Source organism: Embiotoca jacksoni, unplaced genomic scaffold, assembly GCF_022577435.1.
Source record: "Embiotoca jacksoni isolate LCO1_2020_lvr unplaced genomic scaffold, fEmbJac1.0.p SCAF_6, whole genome shotgun sequence".
In the NCBI taxonomy this organism is placed as follows: domain Eukaryota; kingdom Metazoa; phylum Chordata; class Actinopteri; family Embiotocidae; genus Embiotoca; species Embiotoca jacksoni.
Window position 1 is genome coordinate 21,015,603 of NW_027185414.1, and position 27,645 is coordinate 21,043,247.

Here is a 27,645-nt window from a genome sequence, read left to right on the forward strand (position 1 = left end):
ACTCTCGGCAGCGTCGACAAAAACGATCAAACTGCCCGAAGATACCTTCTGCTAAAAGTTTCCTAATCTGTTCACGTCAGACTGTGATGATGAAAAATAAAACTTGTGGAAGAGCACCACGTGGTGGCACCAGAACATTCCGGATTCCCCCTAAAATGTTTCTTTTCTAGATATTATTAGTCTGTCATGATATTGTTTTTAATAGGCTACAACACGTCATTAGAATAATCTGTTTACTCCATGAAGATAAAAAAGAAACTGTAACTTTAAAATATCCTTTGTTGTAGCTTCGTTTCATCCGCAATAACTGAGGCAAGAACGACGCAGCAGGGCGCTCAGAGAAACCCACCTTGATGCGCGCTCTGCAGGTGTAGAGCAGCTTTACACAACCATTGACAACAGAATGACATTGACTCATTTAGTCCGAGTGGTAGGAGCTCCAACCACCAACCTTTGTATACCACATGTCAACAACAAGGCAATCCAAAGTGCTTCACATAAAACCATTAAAAGCATCAAAACATAAGGCGAAAGAAAAGGACATTTAAAGACAATTAAAACGGCGATTAAAACATTAAAAACAGTCATTAAAACATTAAGCAAGCTAAAAATAGCATAAAAGTTACAGTGCAATTTAAAACATCCTCAAATCTGGTTCAGTGAAAGTCAGCAGCAAACAGAAAAGTCTTTAGTCTTGATTTAAAGGAGCTGAGGCTCTCAGCAGACCTGCAGGTTTCTGGGACTTTGTTCCAGATATGTTGAGCAGAAAAACTGAACACTGCTTCTCCATGTTTAGTTCTCATTGAGAACAGGAAGGAAGACCCAGAAGACCTGAGAGGTCTGGATGGGTCATAGCAGCAGATCAGAAATGTATTTTGGCCCTAAACCATTCAGTGCTTTATAAACCAACAGCAGGATTTTAAAGTTCAATTCAATTCAATTCAACTTCATTTATATAGCGCCAAGTCACAACATAGGTTATTTCATGGCACTTAACACATTAAAGTCCTTACAACAAGACGTTACAATATTATACAGAGAAACCCAACAAATCAACAAAGTTGACTCTTTGTTGGACAGGAAGCCAGTGTAAAGATCTTAGAAATGGAGTGATGTGATCCACTTTCCTGGTCTTAGTGAGGACTCGAGCTGCAGCTGTCCGATTTTTACAGAGACCTGTAAACACACCGTTACAGTAGAGTCTACTGAAGATGAACACATGGACACGTTTTTCCAAATCCTGTTGAGACATAAATTCTCTAATCCTTGATATATTCTTCAGGTGATAGTAGGCTGATTTTGTAATTGTCTTAATATGGCTGTTCAGATTGAGGTCTGAGTCCATGACTACACCTAGATTTCTGGCTCGGTTTGTGGCACTGACTGCTTGTCTAATTTTCAGAATTTTGTCAGTAAAAAGGAGGCAAATTGATTGCAGGCCCAGGTGGACTGGAGCTCAGCAGCTACTGACACTGGAGGGTTTGTTAGCCTGTCGACGGTAGCAAATAAGGCCCTTGTATTGTTATTGCTTTTGGTAATGATGTCAGAGAAGAAGGACTGCCTTGCATTTCTCAGTTCCACATTATAACTGCAAAGTCTCTCTTTATACATGTCACAGTGAGCCTGGAGATTTGTTTTTCGCCACCTGCGCTCAGCTTTTCGACACTCTCTTTTCTCTATTCTGAGTAACGTGGCATTTCTCCAAGGAGACCTTTGCTTACCAGCGACAACCTTCACTTCAGTGGGTGCAATGGCATCAATAACATTTTTAACTTTAGAATTGAAGCTATCTACAAGCTCATTGACTGGGATGCCAGAGAGGGCTGGTGTGGAGGAGAACCTCTGAATAAATAGTTCACTGGTGTTTTCAGAGTAACACTTTGTCACGGTCAAAGATAAAGAGAAAAGGAAATGGAACAAATGCAGTAGAGGAGGAGGAAGATAGCTGCACTAATTAAAATAGACATTTGATTAGGATCTGAATCTTAAAGCAGGGTGGATCAGAAAGTTAGCTTTAGTATTTATGTATCAGGCAAAATAATAATTTGTAAAATGTGGATTGTGTGTTTGCTATTACGATTGTTTCATGTTCTCAGGTCTCTTGGTAAAGATATCACAATCTTAAAGAGACTTGGCTATATACATAAATAAAGTCTATGATTGTATTTTCTAGTAGTGGGTTAAGTCTACAAAAGTTACTTTGTCTTATGCCCTCAATCAGACTCATAATTTTACGGTATTAGGTCTATTTTCCCAACTTCCCACAGGTGGAGCTGACAGTGATCAGCTGATCACAAATCAATCCACTCAATGATTTGTCTCAACAAAGCTCCGGCAGAGACAGAAATACCACATCACCCTTCTGACTCACAAATAGACATGTGGTTCCCCGAAATCTCCCCAATACAGAGGAACAACTAACTCAAAGTGGTCACAGATGACTGGTGAGAGTGACATCAGCATCATGTGAGTTAATCTATCATTTATTTTTTAAATGTCAATTTTGAACACCACATTCTTGTTTTTAAACATTGTTTAGGCCCAAAATAATTTCCAGAAGTCTTTTTCCCAAAACGTAAATACTGAATTAAACCGGGATTTGCCAGCTATCCTATCTGAATGAATCCTTGATTTGTTTTCACGAAAGCAGTGGTACATACATTACCATGGAGGTTTATTCTGTACATTTAGTCTGCTACAGATCAGGTCAGAGCCAGCCTTGAGCATCTGGGGCCCCACCTCCCATTAAATCCAATCCAATAGTGATTTAATTTACTTATATTCTTCAATTACTTCTTAATACTTTAGTTTTATTGTTAGTTCCTGAGCTGGTTTCAAATTGCCTTCACGTGCACATATTTTAGCGGCCAGTAGTGGGCAGTGCTGCATTGCAAAATAATCCTGCAATAATGAGTGAATAGTGTGAAGCATTTTGGATTACTGCATCTAGAAGGACTATTTCTGTTCACATTAACTTATGTTAGGTCTTAATCAGAAACTTATATATGTGCTCATGTGTGCTTTTAAGATGCATTTTGAGGTTGCGGACCTGAAGAAGACATTCAACCACTGCAGTGGACGCTAACAGGAATCAAAATAAACAAACAAATAAGAAACTGTTTTTTGTTTGGTGCTGAGCAGGCAGTGTTTCATGGGAAGTGAACAGTGAACCATTGAGTTGATGGGACAGATTTATAAAAAACATACAGATTAAAAATGTTAACCCTTCCACATATTCATTTTTACTGCTTTAAAAGTACTGGTACAACAAAAACTAGAGGAAAGTGCATTTTTAACATTTCTTTCAAATTAGAGCAGCGGATCTGGAGACTTTCCCTGCAGTTCCTACACCTGGCAGCACTTTCTCACAAAAGACATTTTAACATGGCACAGAATGAAAAACAGATGTGTGAATAATAAAACCGATATTGGCTAATTTTCATTCAGCTGCATCATTTCTCAGGGTCCCAGTATATTTTGCATGCTGGATCATTTTTACACCGCCGTGCCTGACTGGGTTTCAAAAGTAAAACACAAACACCTGTGTTTTTGTTTGTTTATTTTGTTTACCAATAATGGCAACTCAAAGTGGTGAAAAACACCTATTTGCTCTATGATTTACTCAACCAACCGCTATCACCACCTTAAGAAAGAACATTTTATATGGAAATGTAGGAAAAATATGTTATAGGGATAAAGAAGGGGGCTGAGGATCTTCAAATACTGTTGAGTTCTCTACACGACTGCCTTGATGACGTGAAAAGCTGTATGTCACAATATTTTCTACAACTCAACTCAAGCAAATCAGAGATTCTTGTAATTGGTCCACCACACTTAACCAAACAAATCCACCCATCTGCTGGCCCGCTTGTAGAATTCATTACACCTGTTGCAAAAGAAATCTTGGGGTTTGGTTTGATAGCAATTTGAGTTTGGAACACCATATTACAAAGCTTGTGCAGTCCTGTTTCTATCACCTTTGAAATATCTCAAAAATCCATCCTGTCTTAACATTTCATGATGCTGAGACCATGATACATGCCTTCATCTACTCACACCTAGACTACTGCAACAGCCTCTTCACCTGCCTCAATCAAAAATCCATCAGTCGACTTCAAACTGTACAGAACTCAGCTGCCAGACTTTTAACCAAAACCAGGAAAAGGGACCAAATCTCACCTGTTTTAGCCTCCTCGCACCGGCTCCCAGTATGTTTTAGAATTGATTTTAAGATTTTACTGTTGACTTTTAATGCTCTTCATGGTCTCTGTCCCTCCTATTCGGCTGACCTGATTGTTTCATACAACCCTGCCCGAAGTCTGAGATCCTCAGACAAAAAACGTTTATCAGTTCCGGAGACACGTCTTAAAACTAAAGGTGACAAAACATTTTCAGTCACAGCCTCCAAGTTATGGAACGAGCTGCCTGAGGAAATAAGGTCTGCAGAGTCAGTGACATCTTTGAAGTCTCTTCTTAAAACACACTTTTATCGGAAAGCCTTTGCTGATTTTAGTTGATTTCAGTGATCGATTGTTATTTCTTTTATACCCTGTTTTAATTTGTTTTTCATTTGTTTTTATGATTGTTTTATATGATCAATGTGCTGTTAAGACTTCTTAGAATTCAATTGTTGTTTTATTTTAATGGCTTATTTTATGTGAAGCACTTTCTAACTGAAGTTTAGAAAAGTGCTATCCAAATAAAAATTATTATTATTATTATTGTAGGCAAACTGTGAGTCCAACACAAGCTTTAAAATATTGAACATATGTAGAAAAATTCTAACTTTTTAATGAATTTTGTTAAACTGCTATAAGTTGAATATGAATAGATTAGATGGTATGAAAGCAAACTACCTTTCATAGTTGCTAGAGTACAAAATAATCATTCTGACTGCTCAATATTGCACTGGTTATAATCCTGCGTAGGTATATGAGGTAAAAGTCTTGGGGCAGGAAGGTAATAGCGTAGCTGCTTCCAGAAGGAGGAGGAGGGCGACATGGAGCTCCTGCCCTTCCAGGTGACACAGTGTCCAGCCTCACTAAGACGTTGTAAAGCCTCTGGTAATGAACCTGTGCTCGAAACTTGTGCTGTGTTGATGAGAACCAAGCGAGTCTTCCGCTCCACCAGCGCTGCATGGATGTCCTTCAGCAGGTCAGATCCTGGACCAGAACCAGGGGAGGTGGGAACCAAAACCACCATCCGGCTTAGCTCTATGCAGTCCAACACTGCCACTGCTGCTGCTGCAGGCAACCAAAGTTCAGAACAAATTTGACTTGATTAATACTCGAAGATTAAGTTATATTCAAACATATGTAAACATAATACCATACCCTCCCCTGATGAGACATCACGATCAAAAAGACAGAGATTGTAACCAAATCTCTCCTCCAAAACCCTCTCCAGCCATCTTCTGTCATCTTCATTCAGTCCTGCGTCTGTGATGCTCTCGTAATACATCAAATAGGCATCGTAGCTTTTTCCATCTTCCCAAAAACAACAAACACAGCAGCACTATGTTAGGAGTGGATATTGGTGAAGGTAGACAAAAACATGGATGTCGACACAAACAGGCAGTTAAAGAAAAAAATATCAACCTGTAACACAAAAGGACAAAAAGACAAAATTATAATTCCTACCTGAGGTTCTGCGATAGCAGCCAAGAGTGTCTCGCAGGAAAAGAGTGATGTTGATTTTAAACTTCACACAAACAACTATAGTTACAACAATCAGCACCACAGTGATGCAGAATACCAGGGGGAGGGACGAGGCACCTAGTGTAGGGAAATATTAGTTTGATATTGATGGTAGTGTAAAGAACAAAACCCCTGAAACACAACTAAATACAATAGTGAATCTGTGTGTCTGTGTAACATACCTTTCTGGGTCAGGGTGATGGTGACAAAGCTTGGAAGTTGGTGGTCAGATTCCAGTTTACAGGTATATTGTTTTGACAGATCCTCATATGACACTTTTTGGAAAACTAAAGATGCTATCATCTTTTGTTCCCGACTATTATTTTCACTGGAAAGGAAAGGAAAGGAAAAGAAAGGAAAGGATGTAAGAAGTTCCAGAAGCACATCTGTTATAATGTGTTGAGTGCTGATTGTAGCTACATACATTTGTGAATATCCCTCAAACGTAACTGTGGGAGTGTTGAATGTGTGTGAAATATTACCTTGTAAGAGTGTAGAATACTGGTAGGCTGTTGTTTGTCTCCACAAATGATTTTCCACTTAACCAGAAAACCAAATCAAAGTCTGAATACAGAACAGCTTCACAATCAATCACCACTGTTGAGTCTAGAAAAAAAAGACACATTTTATATTTGATTAATTCTAAAGTTATAGCTGAATGTGTGTGTGTGCATATGAAATCTAGACAATAACTCACCTAAAACTACATGAAATACACTGCTTTCTTGTGGTGATAGTATTTTTGATTTTCCATATTTTTCTGTCAAAGAAAGAGAGCAAACGTGTTAATATTTTTTAAAAAGTATATGAAACACTGATCATAAACATCTCCAAAAAGTGTTTTTCTTACTGCTTGGTTGGACATCAAGTACGACTGTAAAGGTCTTATTATATGTTTGACCATGATACAGGTAAGACCTGGTGCAGGTGTAGCGTCCCCTGTCGTTTTTGTCCACACTCGAGAAGTTATTGCCTCTTGGTGATGACTCGCCCTCCTGACAGAGAAAATTAAGTTGACAATTTATTTCCAACACAACAACAATATTGTACAATCAAAACTCACTCACACTAAAAAAAAAAATCTGCTGTGTTTTAATACCTTGTGCCATATGATGCCATTGCTGGTTATATTAGGAGTATGTACACAAGGGACATTCACACTGGGGCAATACAATGTGCATGACTCTTGTGTGTAACACGTTGAGGAGTACTGGGTATTCTCGTCATACTCTCTGGACTGTGTTGCGTACACTGTCAACGTGAACCAGGACCAGCTGTGGGCAGTCCTGCACAATAAATGTGAAAGTAAAGAAAGATTTAAAGGTGCAATAGGTAAGATTTAGGTTCTGTCTTGTAATACCAGTTTGTATGTTAGGAGGCAACAGTGAGTCCAGGCAGTCTGTCAACAGTCTGGTTGGACTCCTTGTCTTGTTGCACGAATTACATTTAGGAGATATCTTGTTTTTTGATGATGATTGTAAAGTTAGATTGTAGTGACCAAGATGAGGATGATTGATATTAAAAATGGTGATTGATTCAGCCTGCTTGCTTACCTCTACTTTTAGCAAGACCACAGAAGCAAGACAACAGCCACAACAACACCATATATCTGCACCACTTGGGCTTGTTTTTTTTTGGCACAGTTTGTGTTTTGCAGCACCAAAGATTAGTGCAGTACAGTACCTTGCCAATAAAAAGTAACCCTAATATGAACTCTTGTTTGCTGCTATTTTGCCAAGAGTTTCAGCCATCAGTGTGTTTCTGTTCCTCTTAATCAAACTTGAGGTTAGAATACATTATTTATTCTTTCTCCCATGTTGGACGGAATTCAGACGACGCCGCAGTGACTCACTATTATTGCTTGTTGAGGTGGTCCAGGGCTAGGTGGTTGGCATGCTAACTTCTACATAAAGCTCTTCCACATAACTCTAAAAACTGATATTTCTTTACATTATGTTGATCATTTTTGCTACGGAGAACTCTTGCATGCGGCACCGTTGAGGTTCAGTTTACGAAACACCAGTTTTCCTCAGAGCCAAAGTGCCATTGCTACATCCAGATGTGTTATTGGCTGAAAGGACTTTGTGCTGGCCTCGCTGTAGAGATGGAGTCAGTGTGACGACCACAGACCTCTCGCCTGACGTTACGGCGAGCGTATGGCGTCACTTGTTGTCTGCAAACATTGTGACTAGTGTTACTTCTCTCTGCTATTTCAGCTTCTCTTCCTGAATTATACGTATCTTTAACTCTCTCCACACTTCTTCTAATCTCAAGTTGAAACTTCGCCCTTCTTGAACAATTCTACTGTTAAAACTTTGACCAACGTTCACTTAACTTGGGCGTTTTGGTACTGCTGGCTTAGCAGTTAGCAATGGCTTCCCCCTCTCCCTCCACCTCTTCTTGTTTTTTTCCTGCTCGGCGTGTCACACGTTTCGTGACGACCCTGCCTCCCTTAATTTTGATTTTGATTTTATACACTTTATTAATCCCCGAGGGGAAATTTCTTCACTACAGCAGGGGGGGCTCTCAGGGGGGAGCTGCTGCTGCAGCAGGCTGCCACTAGCACGGCGCCAGGTAACCTGACCTGAGGTGCGTGTTTTTGGATGATAGGAGGAAGCCGGAGAACCCGGAGAGAACCCACGCAAGCACAGGGAGAACATACAAACTCCGCACAGGAAGGCCCAGGACCGGATTCGAATCCGGAACCTTTTTGCTGTGAGGTGACAGTGCTAACCACTGCACCACCGTGCCGCCCATTGATAATGATAATGCTACCTGTAATAAATGTAGTGTAGTCAGGGCTCTGGAGGCCAGGGTCATAGAATTAGAATCAGGGAGGGGGTGCGCAGCTGCCCGGGGCTGCAGGCTTAGTTAGCCGGTCCCCCACAGATTTAGTGCCGAGTTCAGATAAAATGATGAGAGTGGGTGACTTTAACATTCATGTTGACGTTGGACAACGACGGCCTCAGTTCTACTTTTAGCTCATTATTAGATTCTGTAGGCTTTTCTCAGCATGTAAATAAACCCCGTCACCGTGGTAACCACACCCTTCATCTGGTTCTGTCGTATGGCATGGAAACTGAAAATGTAATTGTATTTCCTCAAAACCCTGTTTTGTCGGACCACTTCTTATAAGTGAAGTTATATATTATTGAAGTTACAATAATGGACTACACAGCATGTGGCAATAAATCCCACTACAGTAGACGTATGTCAGATGATGCCGTGGCCAAATTTAAGGAAGTAGTTACATCCTTATCCTCTTTGATGCCGTGTGTTAAAGCAGCGGAAGGCATCTCCGTCGACTTTAGTCCCACACAAGTGGATCATCTGATAGAAAACACTGCAGCATCTCTGCTACAACTCTAGATAATGTTGCCCCTCTGAAGAAGATTAATAAAGTAACTACCTAACCTAACCTAACCTAAGAGAGTAATGAACCAGAGGAAGTTGTCTCCGTGGTACAACTCAGAATTACGCTCTGCTAGGCAGGCGACTAGAAAGCTGGAAAGGAAATGGAGTTCCACTAATTTAGAAGAATTTCACCTGGACTGGAAGGATAGTCTAATATTATATAAGAAAGCTCTTCGTAAGGCCAGGACTTTATATTATTCATCATTAATAGAGGACAAGAAGAACAACCCCAGGTTTCTTTTCAGCACTGTAGCCAGGCTGACAGAGTGACAGCTCAGTTGAGCCCTCTATTCCTTCAGCTCTCAGCAGTAATGACTTCATTAACTTCTTTACTAATCAAAATCTTACTATTGGGGAGAGAATCGGGCCGACCTTTCCTGCCACCGTCACTGATGTGATGTTAAGCACAGCAGCCCTGGAAGCAACTGTAGGACCAGATGTAAACTTGGAAAATGTCTCTTCTGTTGAGCTCTCTGAGTTAACTAGAATTATTTCTTCATCTGGATCCTCTAGCTGTCTGTTAGATCCCATCCCAACTAAACTTTTTAAGGAAGTCTTTCCTTTAATTAATACTTCAATATTAGATCAGATCAACCTATCTATTGTAACCGGCTATGTACCGCAGTGTCATGAAAGAGCAGTTGCATGACTTTTGTTTATCTTTCACATCACCATAATGTCAAATAATTAGCACAATGGTGCAGTGCAATTTTAAAAGCTGTTGCAGAATGATGTTCGATAAGACAACAATCTTTAAAAGTAATCAAAAGACCAAACTTAACTTTGGATTAGTTTAGGAGTGTTTAGATCTTACCCAGGAGAGCATGAGTAATTCCCCTGATGGTTTACAGAGGCTCTGAGAATAACAAGACTCCTCCCGTGGACCAGCAGATCCATCTGCCTCGGCTCATCTGATGTTGACATGTCAGTCAGATTCATGTGCTCGGTGGTGTGACTGGTCCAGAAGACGTCTGCCTCGTTATCATTGTGCAAACCGCATTGAGGACAATGGAGCACCACCATCTCACCTGCTTTGGCATGTAACATCTGCGTTTTCAGTGGATACACACCTACAAATGAATGTCAACATTTTGTGTTTATTTTCCTGTGTAAAACTCCAGCAGCTATGCATGTTCTGCATTTCTATCATTATTTTATATCGAGCATAAATAGTACTCAATTTATTTGTCATTATTTCCCTTCCCCCTTGTTCTTTCCACTTGCAAACATGCAGTATACAAACTCACACAACTCCATATATATATCCACATTATTCAGTGTCTGTTTTACGGTCTTTGTGTTCTTTTTTGTCTCATGCTCTTTTTGCATTCATTTTGTTATATTTCACCAACAAAAGAGAAAGAAAAAGGAACAAAATAAAAGGGAATTTCCCAGAATTACTTTTCCTTTTCCTTTCAAAGTTGTGTTGTGATAACACATACCTGCTTCTAACTACCCTTTATTTACATTTCAGCAACATGTTTTCTCAGCGATGAGGAAGCCTTTGAGTAGCTTTGATCCAGGGTCTTAATTAAGTTCTGGCCAGATAGTTTTATCCCTGAAAATCCCTTTGTGAAAGAGTTTAGGAGATATTACGAAAGATTTTGAGCAATCTGACCACTTCCAGTTTTCTTGGTCTTGTGTTTTCCCTCTAAAAGGAATTTACTTAAACTCTGTGGAAAAACTCAATACTTATGAATGCTTGTTCATGCTCTCTGGCAAGTCACGACACAAATATCTCACAATCCTAAAACTGTGCAGTTTAAATTTGAAATACCTTCTGCAGAATGTTAAAAGTAACACAAAAACTTGGCTGACATCAAAGTATACAAGCATGAGGTCGAAGAGCAAATCTTTGGTTTAGTGGTTCCCTACGGTAAAATATTCAGACACCCTGCAAAGGGTCACAGAATAAATCTGATGGGTTGTGAGATGAAGGGCAATCTACCTGTATTAATCTTATGGATTTGTATTGTCTTTATGGCAAAAATATTGAATAATTTAATTATTTTGGCCTATTAATTTAAACCATTAGGTAAGAACTGTCTCTTTAGTGGAACTGCTAACAACTCAAAAACCTCTGAAAAGTGACGAGGGACCCTGAGTAAAGAAGTCTGAAACCACTGTTTTATTTGAACAGTTTACATTTTTTTATGTAAAATATTAATCAGAAAAGCACACATCAAATACGAGTATAAGTTTAAAATGAAAAGTGCAATTTATCAAGCTATTCGATGGTTTATGTTTTATTTAATGGTCCGGCTCTGAACTACATAGTCGATACATATTCAAAATGTCTATAAAATATGCTATAGCCTATAAATAAAGTTGCCTTGCCTCTGAGAAAAAGTTGAACTTGAAGAATGTGAAGTATAGTACCTCAAGTTCAACACTGGAGAAAATATACACTTAGCACTGGTAAATAAACAATGAACTCCACATCTAATGTAATAATTTGTGAATATTTTACACCATACAGAATCTGGGTTGATCTATAAATTTACCAACTTTAAAAAAAAATATTGTTCAACCTGTATAATTATTTATTAAAATAGAAGTGTTATAATGAAGTCTCTCACTTACCTGTCAATAATGTGAAGAGGGCAAGCAGAAGGGCCACACTTATTTTCACCGTCATCATTGTCGGCTAACACCTCACATCTAGAGTGAACAGTCGGACAAACACATGAATGCGATCAGCATCTGCAGGATGAGCATCTCTAGCTGGGTTGACCTCCTGCTATTCGAAACTGAAAGCACAGTTGCAACATATACTGAAAACCCCCTTAGTTGTGACATACTTCAGTAACCTTAAAGTAAACAGTCTGGATACATATTTCCTTTTCATATTTACATTAGACTTTTAAGATTTGTAAGCCGACCAGAAATGAAAGTTAAAAATGAATAAATAGCCTATGTCAATTAGGCTGCGTATGGCGATATTTGTGTTTCGTTTAATAAACGGAAACAGGTGCATGTATGAGTCAGATGTATGTTATTCGCCATCTTTTACAGCATATGTGGATGAGGAGAGGCTGCTTCTAGATAAGTACGACCAGTGTGTGGCAGCTGCAGTCATCCAGTTCGTGGAATTCCTCGACGCACTACGTCCTGACGTATTTCGCAAGATGTGGTTCCTGAGCTCTTCTACATTTTGCTGACTGGGCTACCTTTTTACTTAAGTAAAATTTTGGATACAGGACTTCTACTTGTAAAGTATTTTTTCATTATGGTAGGCTATCAAGTCAACGAGTACCTCTTCCACCACTGATTATTACCATTATTATAAGCAACTGAGATAAATGTAATTTGGAATAATAATAGCTTATACCAAATAACATTAAGGTTATTAAAAACGTTTACTCATGCTAAATCAAATAAATACCAATGTGCACCCTCCTGAAAACACCTTTTCTGTCTATACTCGTCATTATGATGACAGTTACCGGATTCAACCTGCTTTATTCTAGTTGAGGACGCATTGTGCTCTGGAAACCAGGCCGGCTGGTGCGCGCCCTGCGGGGGTTCATTGCTAAGGGCAACCGGCTCTCAAGTCTTAAGCTCCGGGAGTTGCAGACAAGCAGGGAGAAGAAAGGATTTCGAGAAACGTTTTAAAGCTTCATCCAGTGCGGATCTTTGCTGCGGATTAACAGAGATGACGGACATACTGCGGCTGGTGTCAGAGGAGGACAGAAGGACTTTAACTGTTCTCTCTCAGCTCTCTAAAAACGGTCGGAATAATCTTTTCTTTTTATGAGTGACACTGTGGTAAACTGTTTATCCAGCCGCTGGGACTTTATGTTGAAGCCTGTACAGAGCTAATAAAGTGAGCATGAGTCATTCAAGACGTCTCCATGTCGTCATAAACAATCTTATTGTTTGTTTTTCCAGATATTGAGTGTATTTGGGCAGAAGTATCAGGCTACATTGAACGTCAGATGGTTTTACAGAAGGTAGGTCTTTCTGCCTGTCAAAAATTGATTGATTGATTGATTGATTGATTGATTGATTGTTTGATTGATTGATCTAGGGGGTCCATGTGGCAGGACTGGGAACCTTCACCTTCTCTCAGCAGAAGTTGGACATAGGAAACAAGTTCTCAGTGATCCAACGACCCATCTTTGTCCCTGCTGGGAAACTAGTCCAGTCTCTGGGTTTAAAGCAGACCAGGCCACTGGCTGCAGGTGACAAACTTTAATATTTGTAAAGAATGAATTGTTATCACTTTCAGATGATGCTCAATCTATAAAGGGTCTATAAATCGCAATTAATTGATTTATCATTGATTAATGCATAATTTACAAATTTTTTGCAGCTCAAGCTATTTGTTTGACTGTTATCGCAGCACAATGCTAAATACTCTGTAAAAAGAAAATATTGACATTTTAGAAAATATGCTCAATTAACTTCTGTGCTAAGAGTAAAATGAGAAGATGCGCAGCACTCTCAGATTTATATGTTAAATGTTATCCGAATAGTTCAGCACAGGTACTCAAACAAGGAAGAGACAGGGGGCAACAAAATAAAGGCACATCTAAAGCTCACAAAATTAATACATTGTATCTCATTTGTTTAATCCATGAATTTGTGTGTGTCCCTTGCAGCAACACACCTACCAGTGGTGCAACTAAACTTTACCGCTGTTTCACGAGAGTCACCTTTCAGTCGTGTTGTAGTGGAGGGCTGCGTTAGAGAAACTCTTCTGCTGCTCTTCAGAGCTTTGGCCTCAGACAAAAACGTATTCCTCACCTTTGAGGGAATTGGAGTTCTGTCCTTTAAGAACAACAAGGTGGATCAACTCCTCACAATCTGTTTCTTTTGCTGTGATTCGCTTCACTGTGGTTCATCATCAAATCTAACCTTAATTTAATTCATTTCAAAGGTCCAGATGAAATTCAACAGAGATTTCATTAATGCCATGGATGGAACTGGAAGGCTGCTGTTAGTCTTTAACAATGTGAGTAAAAAAGTGTGTTAGCATGTTACAGCATGTAATGAATGTCGCGTATGTTTATTCATTAAGATTTTGGGTATTTTTGCCCTTTCAGAGACCTGGGAGCAGTGTTTCCTTACTGTCTGGGGGACTGTCCGGGCTTCAAAGGCCACAGACTGCCAACCCCCTCACGCTGCCAACTGTCTGCTCTCCTCTGTCAGACAACAAAGCTGGTAACAAAGATGGATGGTGCTCATCACCAGCTCCAGACCAGAGGAACGCAGGAGGTGAAAGAGCCTTTTGCACAATGCTGACAATTAGGGTTGCGGTTTGACAGCACTTTAATGAATCCAAATTAAGTACTGAGTGAAATCCAAATCCTTTCAAATCTCTGATCACCGTCCTGCAAAGAAATAGACATTTGTTCTTTACAGCGAGGACGAGCTGTTACAGTTGAAATTTGATTGTTCCTGAAATTTAAAATGGTAGCAATAATGTTAACTCTCATTTATATTAAAGGCAGAAAAATGCTTCAGCTGTTTGGAGGACTTGCTATCACTGCCATTTGCTTAGCATAGAAAACAGTTATCGGCTCTGTTTATTTACAGTTATTTGGCTCTGTCCAAAGATAAAAACATAACCCCTGCAACCTAAATTTTTTTGTAAAAAAAATACGAATTAACATATTGTATAAAAATGACTATTTGTGGTTTTAAAGCTATGTGCCAAACTATTACTTTGTAAAAAAAACACTGACTTCCAGGAGTCTCCCAACTTTATGCTAAGCTAAGTAAACTGTTTCCTCGTTATAGCTTTGTATTTATCATACAGACTGAGAGTGGTATTAATTTTGTCATTCAAGTTACAGCAGGAAAGCCAATAAACGTATTTCCCAAAATGCCGAACTGTCCCTTTAAGCGGTGTCGTTGCACTTGAGGATTAACTGGTTGCACCAGCCATTTGAGGTAGAGCACATGTTCTCATGTTACACAAAAAGCTTCTCTTTCAGTTTACTGTAGCTACTATAGAATATGTTTAAGAACAGATTATGTGATTTGAGCTTTATGAGCACAGGCATTTTCTGAACTTCAAAGTGGCTGCAGAATCAAAACCAGAATGAATCGGGTATAACAGAGGTTGAGATACAACAGAGAAGAATAGCTATTGAGTGCAGTCTGACTCAGTAACAACCAATTTGGAGCTGCCATTATGAAGAGTGAGGTGGGTGCCGTTGTGTCCAACAGCAGTGAACCTACTCAGAGAGTTGTGTGTCTCTACAGAAGTTCCCCAACAGAGAGAATCTAAATTCCATCAGACTCTGCAGCCTGCCAAGATGAAATCTGTCAGCCTGTCTGAAGAACCGAATCCAAAACCCCCTATGGAGGCCACAGACAAGTACTCCACACACAAAGATACAACACTACACAGACAGACAAGCACACAGACTCAGTGGAGTGGTTCAGCTTGCACTGCATGGAGCTGTTGTTTGCAGGTAGATGAGTCAGTGAGAGCTGAGAGCTCAGTGGTGGTCCATATTGTTCCTGCGCCCCGAGGCAGCTTCCAGCTCCATCAATGATGCACAACCACCTGTGGGACAGATTCTTTCTCTGTCGTCAACCTCCATGCACTGTCAGCCCCCCCCCCCCCCCCCACACACACACACACACACGCACACACGCACACGCACACGCATGCATGCACGCACGCACACACCTGTAATCTGGGTAAACTGTAGATGTGAAAACTTCCTCATAATACAAGTTTACAAGTTTCTAATACAGGAAAGAGAATCGCAAAAGTAGTTTGTAGTTTAAAATGAGCCCCTTTTTATTTTGCTGTCTTCCCACTACGCACCAGTTACGTTCACCACATATGACAGTACTCCTATTTACGACCACTAATTTTCTTATAATATCCCCCCAAAAATAGGAGCCCTCTTCAAACACATGTTCAGAGTTCAAAACAAAGCCACTTGTAGTACAGCAACTGTTCACAATGATTATTTTGTGGACTACTGTGACGAAGGTAACTTTCCTTTCGTGAATGCAAAAGTCCCATAAATTCAATTACGAATGATAACTTAATCTGTTTTTTTGTTTCTCATTAATATACTGTATCTTTTTCTGGTTTAACAAGTTGCAAAGAGAGATTTATGAAGGATTTGCTAAACTATGTGTAAAATTGAATATCCATACAGACATGCAACACAACAATACAATAAAATATATACAATTTATCTTTTAATCATACTTTATTATGCGCAAGGAAATTATGATGGTTTGATCCACTTTACTGTAATATGACATCACCAAGTCACACATGTACAAAGAAGTCTTCGATGTGCATTATACAGTAGTAAAGACTCTGATTCCACTCTCAGGCCCACCACCTCCACCTCACCACCGGGGACACCTCCCAAACCTGAGGAACACCTCGCGAATGTGAGCTGCTCTGGCCATGCCCATGCTGGACAGGTGAGTGTGTGCATGTGTGTGTTGGTGCGTTTATGTATCTGTGTACTTAAGTTGTAAATCTGATCTGGCTTTTATAGTGGTCGCTAAAATTAAAGATGTAATTCTTACAGTTGTGTGACGATAAAGTAAGAGGGAAATAAGGTGTTACTGATAAGAAATTGGGTTTTTATAACATTACATTTCATTTGGCAATTTGGCACAATTGGCAAATGGATATAGAGGAGTATCCTGTATTGCAGCGAAAGAGCCAGATGTTTCCCACAGTTGGTTAAGCTTGATTTAAAAGGAGAGGGACTTCACTGGTTTGTCAAACGTAACTTCAACTGAATGCTTATGTTGCTCGGTGTCTGCTGGATGTGTAAATGACCAACTGTTTACTGACATGCTTGTTGGATATTATGGCACACGAGTCAGGTCACCTTCCTGTGGCCTTGTCACGATAGGAGCTGTGCGACCAGTGTATGCAGCGGGCCCACCGAAATGTTCCAGTGTATCTGAGGGAGCAGCAGCAGGAACAAGAGAAAGCTCAGGGGAAACTCTTACTGCTTAAAGAACAACAGAGAGACAAGCAGCACATGGAGGAAGAACAGGTATGTAAAAGGTGTGTGTGTGTGTGTGTGTGTGTGTGTGTGTGTGTGTGTGTGTGTGTGTGTGTGTGTGTGTGTGTGTGTGTGTGAGAGAGAGAGTTCTTACGGCAGCAAGAGTGCTCCATAAAGACTGCTTTCTGTTTGAGGTTTGAGTGAGTACATGTGAATCACGGAAGATTACGAGTACTGTACCTCTGAATGTGGATTGTGATATGAACTCATTGTATTTCTTGAATTGCCTGGTTCGACGCTATTGAACCCTGTACTGGATTTTAACATGTAAGGCATTTCGTGGGCCAAATGCCCTATCTTGCTATGTTATTGAAAGTAAAAAAATAATTAGTGATTCTGCCCCATTTTTCAGATCTGCTCCAAAATATATTTGGTCCTACTTTGACCAACGGTACACCCTTCCACCAAGTTTCATGAAAATCGGACTCCTAGTTTTTCTGCAATCCTTTTGACAAACAGACAAACCGTTTTGGAAACATAACCTCCTTAAGGAAGGTAATTTATTCTAAACACAAAGTACAGTTTAGGATGACTGGACTGTAACTTACCATTCAGCAGGTAAGTCAGGGACATGAATGTCTGAACCAAACAACAATCCATTCAAAACTGTTCAAAAACACTTCACTTAATACCAAAACTTATCAACCTGATAGTGGTGCTAAATTTATATTTGGAAGGAGCAAAGTCTTTGGGAATCATCCTCTGAAAAACATGAATACCTAAACCAACTTTCATGACAATCCATCCAACACTTGGGCAGATTCCCCAGACCAACGAACTACTGGACCAGCACTGTCATCACAGAGCCATGCTGCTAGGGAGGATAAAAACTGTGATTGTGTGGGTCAAATGCACTTTAATGGCGTTAATACTGTACAAAGTCAATTAAAAAGTCTGTAAAATGCTTGAATAAATTAAAATACCCTTTTCGTATTTTGTTTTGAAACTTGAAATAGCATTCATGCTATCTGCATTGGTTAATTGAAGGTGGTTTGAAAGTCATCTGGAGTTTTTTTTTTCCATTAAAGAAGTGGGTTCAGAAAACAATATCCCAGACAGACTGAGAATTAAGAAAAAATAAGAACTTAAAAAGAAAACATTACAACAAGGGAAGGGTGGTCTTCATCCTCAGACAGCAGTGGGAAATAAATATGAGATGTGAGGTGGGATATTGCAATTCAAAGCAAAATAACTTTAAATGCGTTTTATGCCGTTTTTGCCAAAATTATTTCATGCCAACATGAAATGTCATGCTCTTGATGTTTTTTTTGTTTCAGTCAACATGACGAAATAAGTTGTGTGTTTTTCTGGCAGGCGAAGCTGAATGAACAACGTGAGCATGCAAAGCAGGTTGCTACATTCAACCTGCAAATGTCAGAGAAGAAGGAGAGGACTTCCTGCCCTGGTCACCCTGTGAGTAAAACTGAACATGAAATATCCAGAAAGGTGGGCAGACCACAAATGTTTATGAATATTGTAGGAATTATTACTTAAAACTCTCTGCACCTTTTTAGTTACAGTGGCTTGTTAAAATTCGATGTTTTCTCTGATTTGAGCTTAGAATTCATTCATCTTCCCGACTCGGCCACTCACACCTCCCAGGAAGTTTCAACAGCATCGTTACATGGACGATCTTCAGAGTCAGATAGGGAGTCGACGGAAACATAAGGCTCAAGACCAGCAGAACCGTCTCTTCATGGAGCGGCTGGACCATGTCCAGCTGATCCAGGAGTGAGTAACAGAGGCACTGATCAGGTAATAATCATATGTTGTGATTAAGTAGTGTGTCATCTGGTGTGTCTTTGTGTGTTTCAGGTTAGCTTTGCAGAAGGCTCAGCAGCTGCAGCAGAAACAGGAGAATACGAAGCATTACAAGAAGGCCCTGGACATTCAGGCAAGAAAATATTCACAATCTAACTTTCGGATTTGATGTTTTAGGTTAGGTTGGGCTCGGTAGTTGTTTTGCAAAAGATTGCATTAAAAATAGCTTTGCAGTCTTTGTATGGCAATACGATATAAAGCAGCACAAGCAATAACGACCAGTGTCAACATGGGCATGGAAGTCATTTAAATGATGTATGGTATATTTAAAAAAATAGTTTTCAGGTTGACCATATAAGTAATCCAGTTTTTAAATAGTCTAAAAACACAGCTGCAGTTACAGCTTATCGCCACACGTGCCTCCAAAGAGAACAAAATGAAGCTCTTTGATATTGTAACTTTAACATAATTGTTTAACAGGCCTCATAAGGGCGTTACACTGTGAGTACTTATCTGTTTATGAATGTCTTGTAATTTCTGCAGGCTTTTCTAACATTGCAGTCAGTTACAGATAATACAGAGTTGCTGTTTTTCAAGAATACTGTACAAGATGGCACTCAAAACTATCAGCACTCTTAATGAGAAAGAAGTGAGGAACAAACCATTAACGACCTGCAAATTAATAAATCGTAGGAGTAGTTTTTGAATAAATCAGAATGGAGGACCACATAATACTAATGCTGTAAAACAATGAGTCATTTATCATGAAATTATGAATGTTTGAAATTAATGTCGTTTTGTTCAGGTTGAGGAAGGTCAAAGGAAGGCAGCAGTATAACATTACCGCCCATCCTGCCAGTTATGAGCAGGATGGGCGGCAGCCTTGCACTGATACACTGGTACCTTCTTAACCGGCTTAACTGCCTGCCCAGACAAACTTCTTGAAACCAGTTTTCACAAGTTTGGATCTCATAATCCAGAGCATACTCAATGGTATGCTTAGATCTGAATTTAGCCTGTTGATTTTCCCTCAGGTGGGGGATAAAAAGAGCACAGAAACTCCAGAGGGCACGCCCGACAACTCCGGGTTCAGCCGCTGTGAGACAGCAGCCAACAACGCACTGAGCCGAGAAAGGGCAGAGAAGGTCGCCTCTGTTGTTTATTGTTGCCACTCGCCCATAAAGCTTCACATTTTTTCTAGTAGCCTCAGGCATACGGCAAAAACAACCAGTTACAGTTGGTCTATTAATATTCTCATGCCTCTCACTGTTTTGTGTTAAAACGGGACTATTATCAGAGTGATGTGATGTGTTTTTTATACAAACAGCTGTTCCAGGTCAATTTTAGTGCTGCCGCTCAGAGGAAGAAGGAAGAACTGCACAAGCGTCAGCTACAGGTGGAGAAAGAAAGGGAAATGCTCAGACACAACAAAATGGAGTGAGTAAACAAAGAGGGAAATGAAAGAAACAGACAACAACGAAGATGAAAGGAAAAAAAGGTGGCAGCCTGCATCGGAAACTTGGCATGTTTTCTGTTCAGGCTGATATTGGACCGCATTAATCGCTTTGAGAGGAATCAGGACATCAGTAGGTCACTAGAGGACGAGTGGAGTCGCAGCGCGAAGCTGAAGCACAAGCGAGAGGAAGAGGAGAGGCGCTTCCTCAGGTGTGTAGATGAAGGATCACTTGGAGTCTCTATCAGCATTCACCCTTGCTTATGTATTTGTAAATTCAAGCTGGCAATAGGTTGCTGATAAACTGGTTGATCAACCATACACACTATATGGTCAACATTGCTGTGATCACTGACAGTGACCATCAACTCCTCAGTTGTGTGTCTGTCCCCCTGGTGAATGGAAGTCCAATGTTCACGCTCTTCACTCCAGAGGGAAATGTTTGGCTCTTTAGCCTTTAAATGATCCACAGTGTTAACTGTGTGTCTGCTGTTTAGTCACTTCTGTCTCCCTGTGGTCAGGTCTGCTGGTCAGCTGCTGATAGATAAGCTGGCAGAGTACAGGCGCTGCTGCCAGTGTCAGAGGAAGACCACCAACTGTGGAGAGACCAACATCTGGAAAGACTCCCATTACCTGTCCGGATCACAGTTCATGATCTGATGACCAGTGAAGCCTGCGGCAGCACTTGGACATCTGTACCTCACAGTCCAAACAAGACCTCAACCTTTTAACTGATCTTGTGACGGCCACTAAAGGTCCAGGTTTAGTTTAGCATATGTGACGCATCCTTTGGTGTTATGGTGTGCAGTCTGTGATAGTTTCTATTTTACAGGTTCTTTCCAAAATTAGTCTTTGGAGTTCATGTTGATTGTATTTTGAGTTTCCCTAGAATATTGTTAATTTTCCTATTTATCCAGCTGAAGACCTGTGATACATGTTGTTCCCCTCTATTTCCTGTCTACCTCTTAACTTCCTATCTAATGAAGGAAAAAAAAAATTTGGTGTTAGAGTTTGATGATGATTAAAACTGTTTTGTCATTTCAAAGATTTGTAGTCAGACCATATAATTAGCACCGTGTACAAAGTTTAACACGTCAGCAGACAGACAGAGATATCACGTACTCTTTGTTTCTGTGGCTTTTGGTTTTGCGTTCTTAAAAACATGACAATCACAGCTGAGCTGATAAATGTTTTGTTAGTGGATATCCAGACTGAGAACAGCCCCGCAGTAAAAAAGAAAAAAAAGAAAAAAGGGTGTGTGATGTTTAAGGTGCCGGTGAGACTCTGAAATACAATCCAGGAAATTCAGTAACAGATTCATGTGTTTAAAGGCTTATCACAGGTGTCAAAAACACTGTACAAAGGTTTCTCATATCCATAGACAGGATTTTACGACTCTGGAAGCTTATGTTAGTAGACGATTTTATCTTTTATTACGACACTCACAATGTAAACATCAGAACAATGGTGTTCACAAACCACATTGTTTCACCAGAGCCCTTAGGCTCCTCACTATTTCATTGGACTGGCTCCCCTCAAGTGAATAAAAGGGCTGCATTTTTTTTACACAGGGCTCAAGTCAGTGTAAATGCAGCCTTCTTCACTGGTGATGGCAGTTAAGAGAGTTGCTAAGAGCTACGTGACAATGCTGATTTGGTATGGTCAGTTAAGTTGAAGACTCAGTGTTATAGATTTGTTTGTACATGTACAATCACCTCTAGTTTATATATGCAAAACGCAAGTTTTTAACGTTAGAATTTAGAGACCATCTAATCTTGCTACCTAGAACAACTTAGCAACCACCTTGTAACAACTTAGCAAGCACCAAGTAACACTCTTAGAACTATCTTAAAGCATCACATAAAAACCTCCTGGAACTGCCCATCAACTACCTCAAACATCCTAGCAATCGCCTATTAAACCCCATAGCAACCACCTAGCAGCAATCTATTGAAATTCAATTTACCAACAACTTATTAAGCACTTAAAAACTTACCAAAAACTCGAGAACAAATAGCAGCAACTAGCCAACAACTAGGAGTGCCATGTCTGTTATTTAGCAACAACCCGAGCATACACCCTTTTCACTGCACATACTGTAAAATCCCACTAATTTGGGATTTGGGATCAGCAATTTTTTTTTAGTAAAATTGACTTGAATCTAGCAAAAATCTAGCTGAAACAGAGTCTGTCCCAAGCAAAGCACAATAAATGTCCTTCAAAACATTTTGTCCTTAATCTTAATCCTCAAAGGGAGCTAAATGATAAGCCTCTGGTCATTTTTGGTCTTATCTGCAATCCTCTTGCAGATAAAAGTAGAAGTAATTTGTTCACACGGTTCAGAAGAAATAATAACACTTATCTTTATAATGCACAGTGTATAAAACATTGTTTGTTGACTAAAAAGATAAATTGGGTCAAGTAAGAAACAAAAATATGTCCGTTAATGCGATACGCTTTTATTTGTTTTTGCCTTTTGCGTGGATATGAAGTACATTGGAGGGTAGCTGTCCCGTATCTGACCCCGACAAGTTATGAGGAACGTTCCCTGTGCCACAATAGTACAGAGATGTACAAGTCTTACAAAGAGATGAAAAGCAAGAGGGCCCCATCAGGGCCCCTAGTTTGCAAGGACTGTGAGGATAGAAAACACAAACCATTCAAATATGTTCTTCATAAATCATTGTACGTTGAAAACAAACTGGAGCAAAGATAAAAGTGAGGAAAACAAAACAAGATAAGGATGAAAGAATATATGTGTGTTTAGTATGGGAGGATGGGTTCATGTAGTGGTGACTTTCTACAGATGATAAATGTGTTGCAGGATCATGACAATATTCTTCTGGCTGCAGTCCCAGTCCTCTGTGAAGCCAGGACTCCCTTAACGAGCTCATGGAGGCAGTTTGAAGGTCTTTGTACTGAAACAGATGCACAATAACCTACACAATCTGGCTGATTAATTAACTAACTGACAAACTGTGCCAATGGACAAAGAGACACTGTATGTATATGTTTTTTTCTGTATGTGCTGTGGCGGTGAAGAAACGTATCCGCCACATACTGTATCACAGGAATGAGATACGTGATCCAGAAGAGCATTTGCCCGGAAAACAGGTCTGTAAACATTAAGTTCTCGAACAATTTTTGTAAACACTCAGATTTCCTTTTAAACTTTGCAACAAATCTATAGATTATTGCTGCAGGTCACAGGAGTACTTTGAAAACATTGCTTTGGCTTGTGGTGTGCATTCTTTCTAAGCTCAAAATTACCTGATGCAGTGGAAATCCATACAAAGGTCAGAAAAATTGTCATATCAGTTTCGATTGTTGTCTTGAACCGAAGCTATTCTTTAGACTCTCTTCTGCCTCAGGAATGGTATTGTTGGCCGTATATGGCAGGTATGATGTTGTGGCTTTGAGCAAAGATAACATTGCCAAAGTGTGTAGACACAAGTCAGACCAGTTTAGATGTAAAACAGGTAGAGCAGGGATGGTGGGTGTGAGTGTTGAGGGGAGAATCTGGGACACCAGGACTGCTGTTGAGTCTTCCCGAGATGTCGCGGGCCTGACTTGACGAAACACCGGTGAAGGGAGGTGCCCACTTGATAACCCCAGTGAGTTACTGCACACTCTCAGTTTATTGATAAGGCTTTGCACTAGGTAGTGCCATACGTGAATTAGTGAGGCGTTTTGCAGGTAAAGAAAAGCTAAGTAATATTGAGTCAGTTGACCCTTGTGGTGTTATTCCACATGAACATGGCACTTTGTGTGTTCTTTAAAACGTTTCTGTGTAGGTTTAATCATCATGGCACTAATGTCGGCCTCTGTTGGCCGAGCAGTCTGCCACTTTAATTATGACTGAAATATACCAAAAAATATCAAATGGATTGTCATCAAATTTTGTACAGTAGTTCACGGCCCCCTGAGGATGAACCCAGTGACTATGGTGAGAACCGGCCATTTTCTACAGAGCTTTTGTTTGCTTGTTTTTGGTGAACTGTTGGATGGATTACCGAGAAATGTGGTACAGCTATCCATGCAGGGAATTAATCTGAATGCATTTGGTTTATCATCAATCAGTATTTAAGTGACAAACTAAAGCTTGTAACTGCAGTTGAGGTCTGGACCAAAGACGGGCCGGTGATCTCAGAGTTTTGTTTTATAGTTAAAAGTCTCCTTAATTGTGAAACACTCAACAAATTCCTGAACTCTTAGTTAAAATTTAACAAACAGTCTTTGTACTCCTTTTCCAATCCTAGATTAGCTCTCTGGGGTGTTTCTTGGAAGTGAATGTTGGATAAAATATTGAAGATTTGGGACTTGGAATTGAGGTGTGGTGACTAAACAGCCAAATTAGTTGTGTGGACTCACGATGTCTTTGTTGTGTATTGTTGAGTTTAAGGGGTGGAGGTCACTGCCTCAGTGGGCATCTATGATACCCTGTAAGAAGAGACCAATGACAACATGCTTAACATTGTTTGTCCTGCACATGATGACTGATTATCAGTGGAGGGGATTACATGAGGTTGAGCAATTTTGCTCAGCAACAGCACAAATGTGTCCTTAAATATAAGCATAGTTCCTCTGGAGAAAATCTGTGAAATTAAAGAAACTTGTAAAATATAGTTAACACCCTCTACTTCCCTCTCTTTCTATTCCCTGAGCCTTTTGTGTTGTGTTTACAGCTTCCTAGGCGAGTACATCTCATGGATATTCATCCTAGTTTTACTGGCAGGCAGATGGTGGTTGGCTTTTTGACAGTCAGTGTCCGAGCCTTATTTCAGAGCCAGATGTTCCCACCCTGCCCACACGCCATCCCACAATGACCATACTCCAATCCCCATAAACCAAACACATCATGAGAGCGGGCCGGCTGGGTCACTGAATGACAGCCAGCACATAATCAGTTGTTTATGCCGTGAAAAACTAAAGGGGAACATCACTGTTCATACCCGATGTAGGAAAATCTATTGGAATATGGTCAGAATAAATAAAGATAAGAATACTTAATGCTAAAAAATTAAGATTAAAACTGGACGAATTGATGCAATATATTAACATTTTATCAAAGGGGGCATTTGTAGTAATAAACCCACCGAGAATCACCACCCGAATGTGCAGTTCCCCTCGGCTGTATGGAGTGGTTTGGCATCTTTAAACTCATTGTTTTGGTTTTATAGCTTGTTACTTCACTCCTCTGGGGCCCATTTCACCAAGAAATAGTTTCCTCCCATTTTAATCTTAACATATTTCATTAATCAAAACTAACTCCATACTTGCTCTTCTTGCAGCCTTAACTTGCAAATATATCTGCAACTTGTGAGCAACAGTCTTTTAGTGCAACATGACATTGCCACCACTTGTGATCTACTGAGCACACAAAATGTATTTTATGGTTCAGTCTCACTGCTCTCACCAGCATCATCATCATCATAAAAAAGATGAGATTATTTCTACTGAGATTATTTCCACCTGTCGAGCAAAAGATTGCAGACAAACAAAGTTATAGGAAATAGCTGGTGAGGTAGCATTTAGTGGTTCATTCCATTTCATTCCATTAGTTTTCTCAGGACTTGGTGGAGGCCAAAACAGAGCTAAAAGAAGGAGGAATATTGGCCAGAAGCACAGCTGAATAAATTCTGCTGCATGTTTGCTGGGTGTGTGAATAACCAACTATTTGATAAGATGTGCAACGTTCATTAAAATGTAGTTATGTCATGTACAGTATAAATGAATACGCAGCATTGCAGCCGTTACTGAAGAAACTGCTGGGGGTATAATGTATGATTCATCTCAGATAGTTAGTCTTGTATATTAGGTGATGCATCTTATCTTTGGAGGCATTGTCTTTTAACACTTACACATTCATATAATTGTAAATGCATGATGTTCATTGGCTGTGCGTCAATCCTAACTGTCTGCTGCTTTGATATTAAATAAAAGCTGTAAGTGGAGGTTTGTGATCCGATTTCCTCAAACAAATCATCTGAAGATATTTGATCATATGATGATGATGATGATGATGATTTGGCAAGAAAATTATATTTATTTTCAAACATGAGATCTGGTATTGATTATAGTTATGCTCAGCACATCTGAGAACCAAAAGCTGTCAGGCCAGAGCCCAGAAACAACCACGCCTGCTCCCTCAGCACCTCAGCAGTGTGTCGTACATGAGCACAGGAGCGCACACACACACACACACACACACACACACACACACACACACACACACACACACACACACACACACACACACACACACACACACACACACACACACACTCACATACACACACATGCACACACAGCATCCAGCTCTGTTTCACTCAAACACACACATCCAGAGGGTATCTCATGTCACACGCTCTCCATGTCAAATTTTTTTTATTTCCTGACATAAATATACTTGTGCTGTTCTACTGAAACCTCCTCCTTTCCTGTTCCTCTTCTGATCATAAGGTACTCAACACATACAGCATACACAGATACATTATGGGCATTGTTGAGAGGGCAGCTGTGATTTAGATTTGGAAAAACAAATTCATATAGCCTTGACTTTTAGCTCCTATTTCCTCATTCCCCTCTCCCTCACTTCCCTTCTACCCTCGATCGCTTCCTCTTTCATCATTGCTTCTGCTTTCCTTTCCAATTAATTCTCCTTTTCCACCATCTTCTTCTCCTTTTCCACCATCTCCTCCTGTTTTACTTTTTTACTTTGATTGATGTCATTCTCACTGACTTCCTTCCATCCTCCACCACTTCTCTATATAATATTCCCATCTTCCATTAATTTATCCCTCGGTGTCCCCAGTGTATTATCTGGAGTTCCTGTTCACCTCAATTCAACACACACGTTCAGTTATAAGCATAAAGACACAGATGCTTCAGGGAGCCCATCTTAACAACCACACAGGGACATCAGTACGGATGTGCCAAAATGTGTGTGTTTTGTGGTTTTTGGTACAATAATGTTAAATTTCAGCATAATAAAGTTCATATTAAAACAAGCTAAATTTACCTCTAAACCTTTGAAGACAGAGTCTGAACTGCCACAGTAGAAAGATATGTGCATCATATTGTGTTACACTCTTATTTACAGGTGGATTTTTGCATTTTAAATTCTGGTGTGTGTTTTTAGGGGCGTGTTGTGTTTGTGAGTTGCTCAAACTTGTGCCCTCTCTCATGCCTGTTTATGGTCAAACTATGCTACCAGGGTGTGTCAGAGCACAGCAAGTGGGCATGGGAAGGAGAGGAAACGGCAGAGAATGTAGACAGACAGGAAAAAGAGAGAAAATCTAACCTACCAATATAT

The 27,645-nt window shown here is 40.0% G+C and overlaps 2 protein-coding genes across 4 annotated transcripts; one reads left to right on the forward strand and one right to left on the reverse strand.

The window, feature by feature from the left end:
• Positions 1-4,820: 4,820 nt before the first annotated feature.
• On the reverse strand, positions 4,821-10,157 carry LOC138213407 (interleukin-18 receptor 1-like). The gene is made up of 9 exons (XM_069174476.1): positions 9,925-10,157; positions 6,796-6,982; positions 6,547-6,691; positions 6,394-6,456; positions 6,179-6,302; positions 5,879-6,024; positions 5,640-5,774; positions 5,334-5,486; positions 4,821-5,243 (listed from the first exon to the last, which is right to left on the reverse strand). Exons 1-9 carry the CDS (start codon positions 10,155-10,157, stop codon positions 4,885-4,887), a joined length of 1,545 nt encoding a protein of 514 aa, XP_069030577.1. The 3' UTR covers positions 4,821-4,884.
• Positions 10,158-12,618: 2,461 nt separating this feature from the next.
• Positions 12,619-21,804, forward strand: LOC138213418 (coiled-coil domain-containing protein 81-like). 3 transcript variants are annotated; one of them, XM_069174496.1, is made up of 16 exons: positions 12,619-12,841; positions 13,002-13,063; positions 13,141-13,294; positions 13,715-13,899; positions 13,993-14,067; positions 14,159-14,330; positions 15,324-15,438; positions 16,424-16,517; positions 16,961-17,107; positions 18,431-18,529; positions 18,678-18,847; positions 18,932-19,010; positions 19,912-20,022; positions 20,205-20,314; positions 20,417-20,542; positions 20,852-21,804. In XM_069174496.1, the coding sequence occupies exons 1-16, from the start codon at positions 12,766-12,768 to the stop codon at positions 20,988-20,990; spliced, it is 1,914 nt and encodes a 637-aa protein (XP_069030597.1). In that variant the 5' UTR covers positions 12,619-12,765; the 3' UTR covers positions 20,991-21,804. The 3 variants fall into 3 exon arrangements, with proteins under 3 accessions (XP_069030597.1, XP_069030598.1, XP_069030599.1); XM_069174497.1 differs by having other exon boundaries at positions 15,327-15,438; XM_069174498.1 differs by lacking the exons at positions 20,417-20,542; positions 20,852-21,804 and having other exon boundaries at positions 19,912-20,113; positions 20,205-20,307.
• Positions 21,805-27,645: the final 5,841 nt, after the last annotated feature.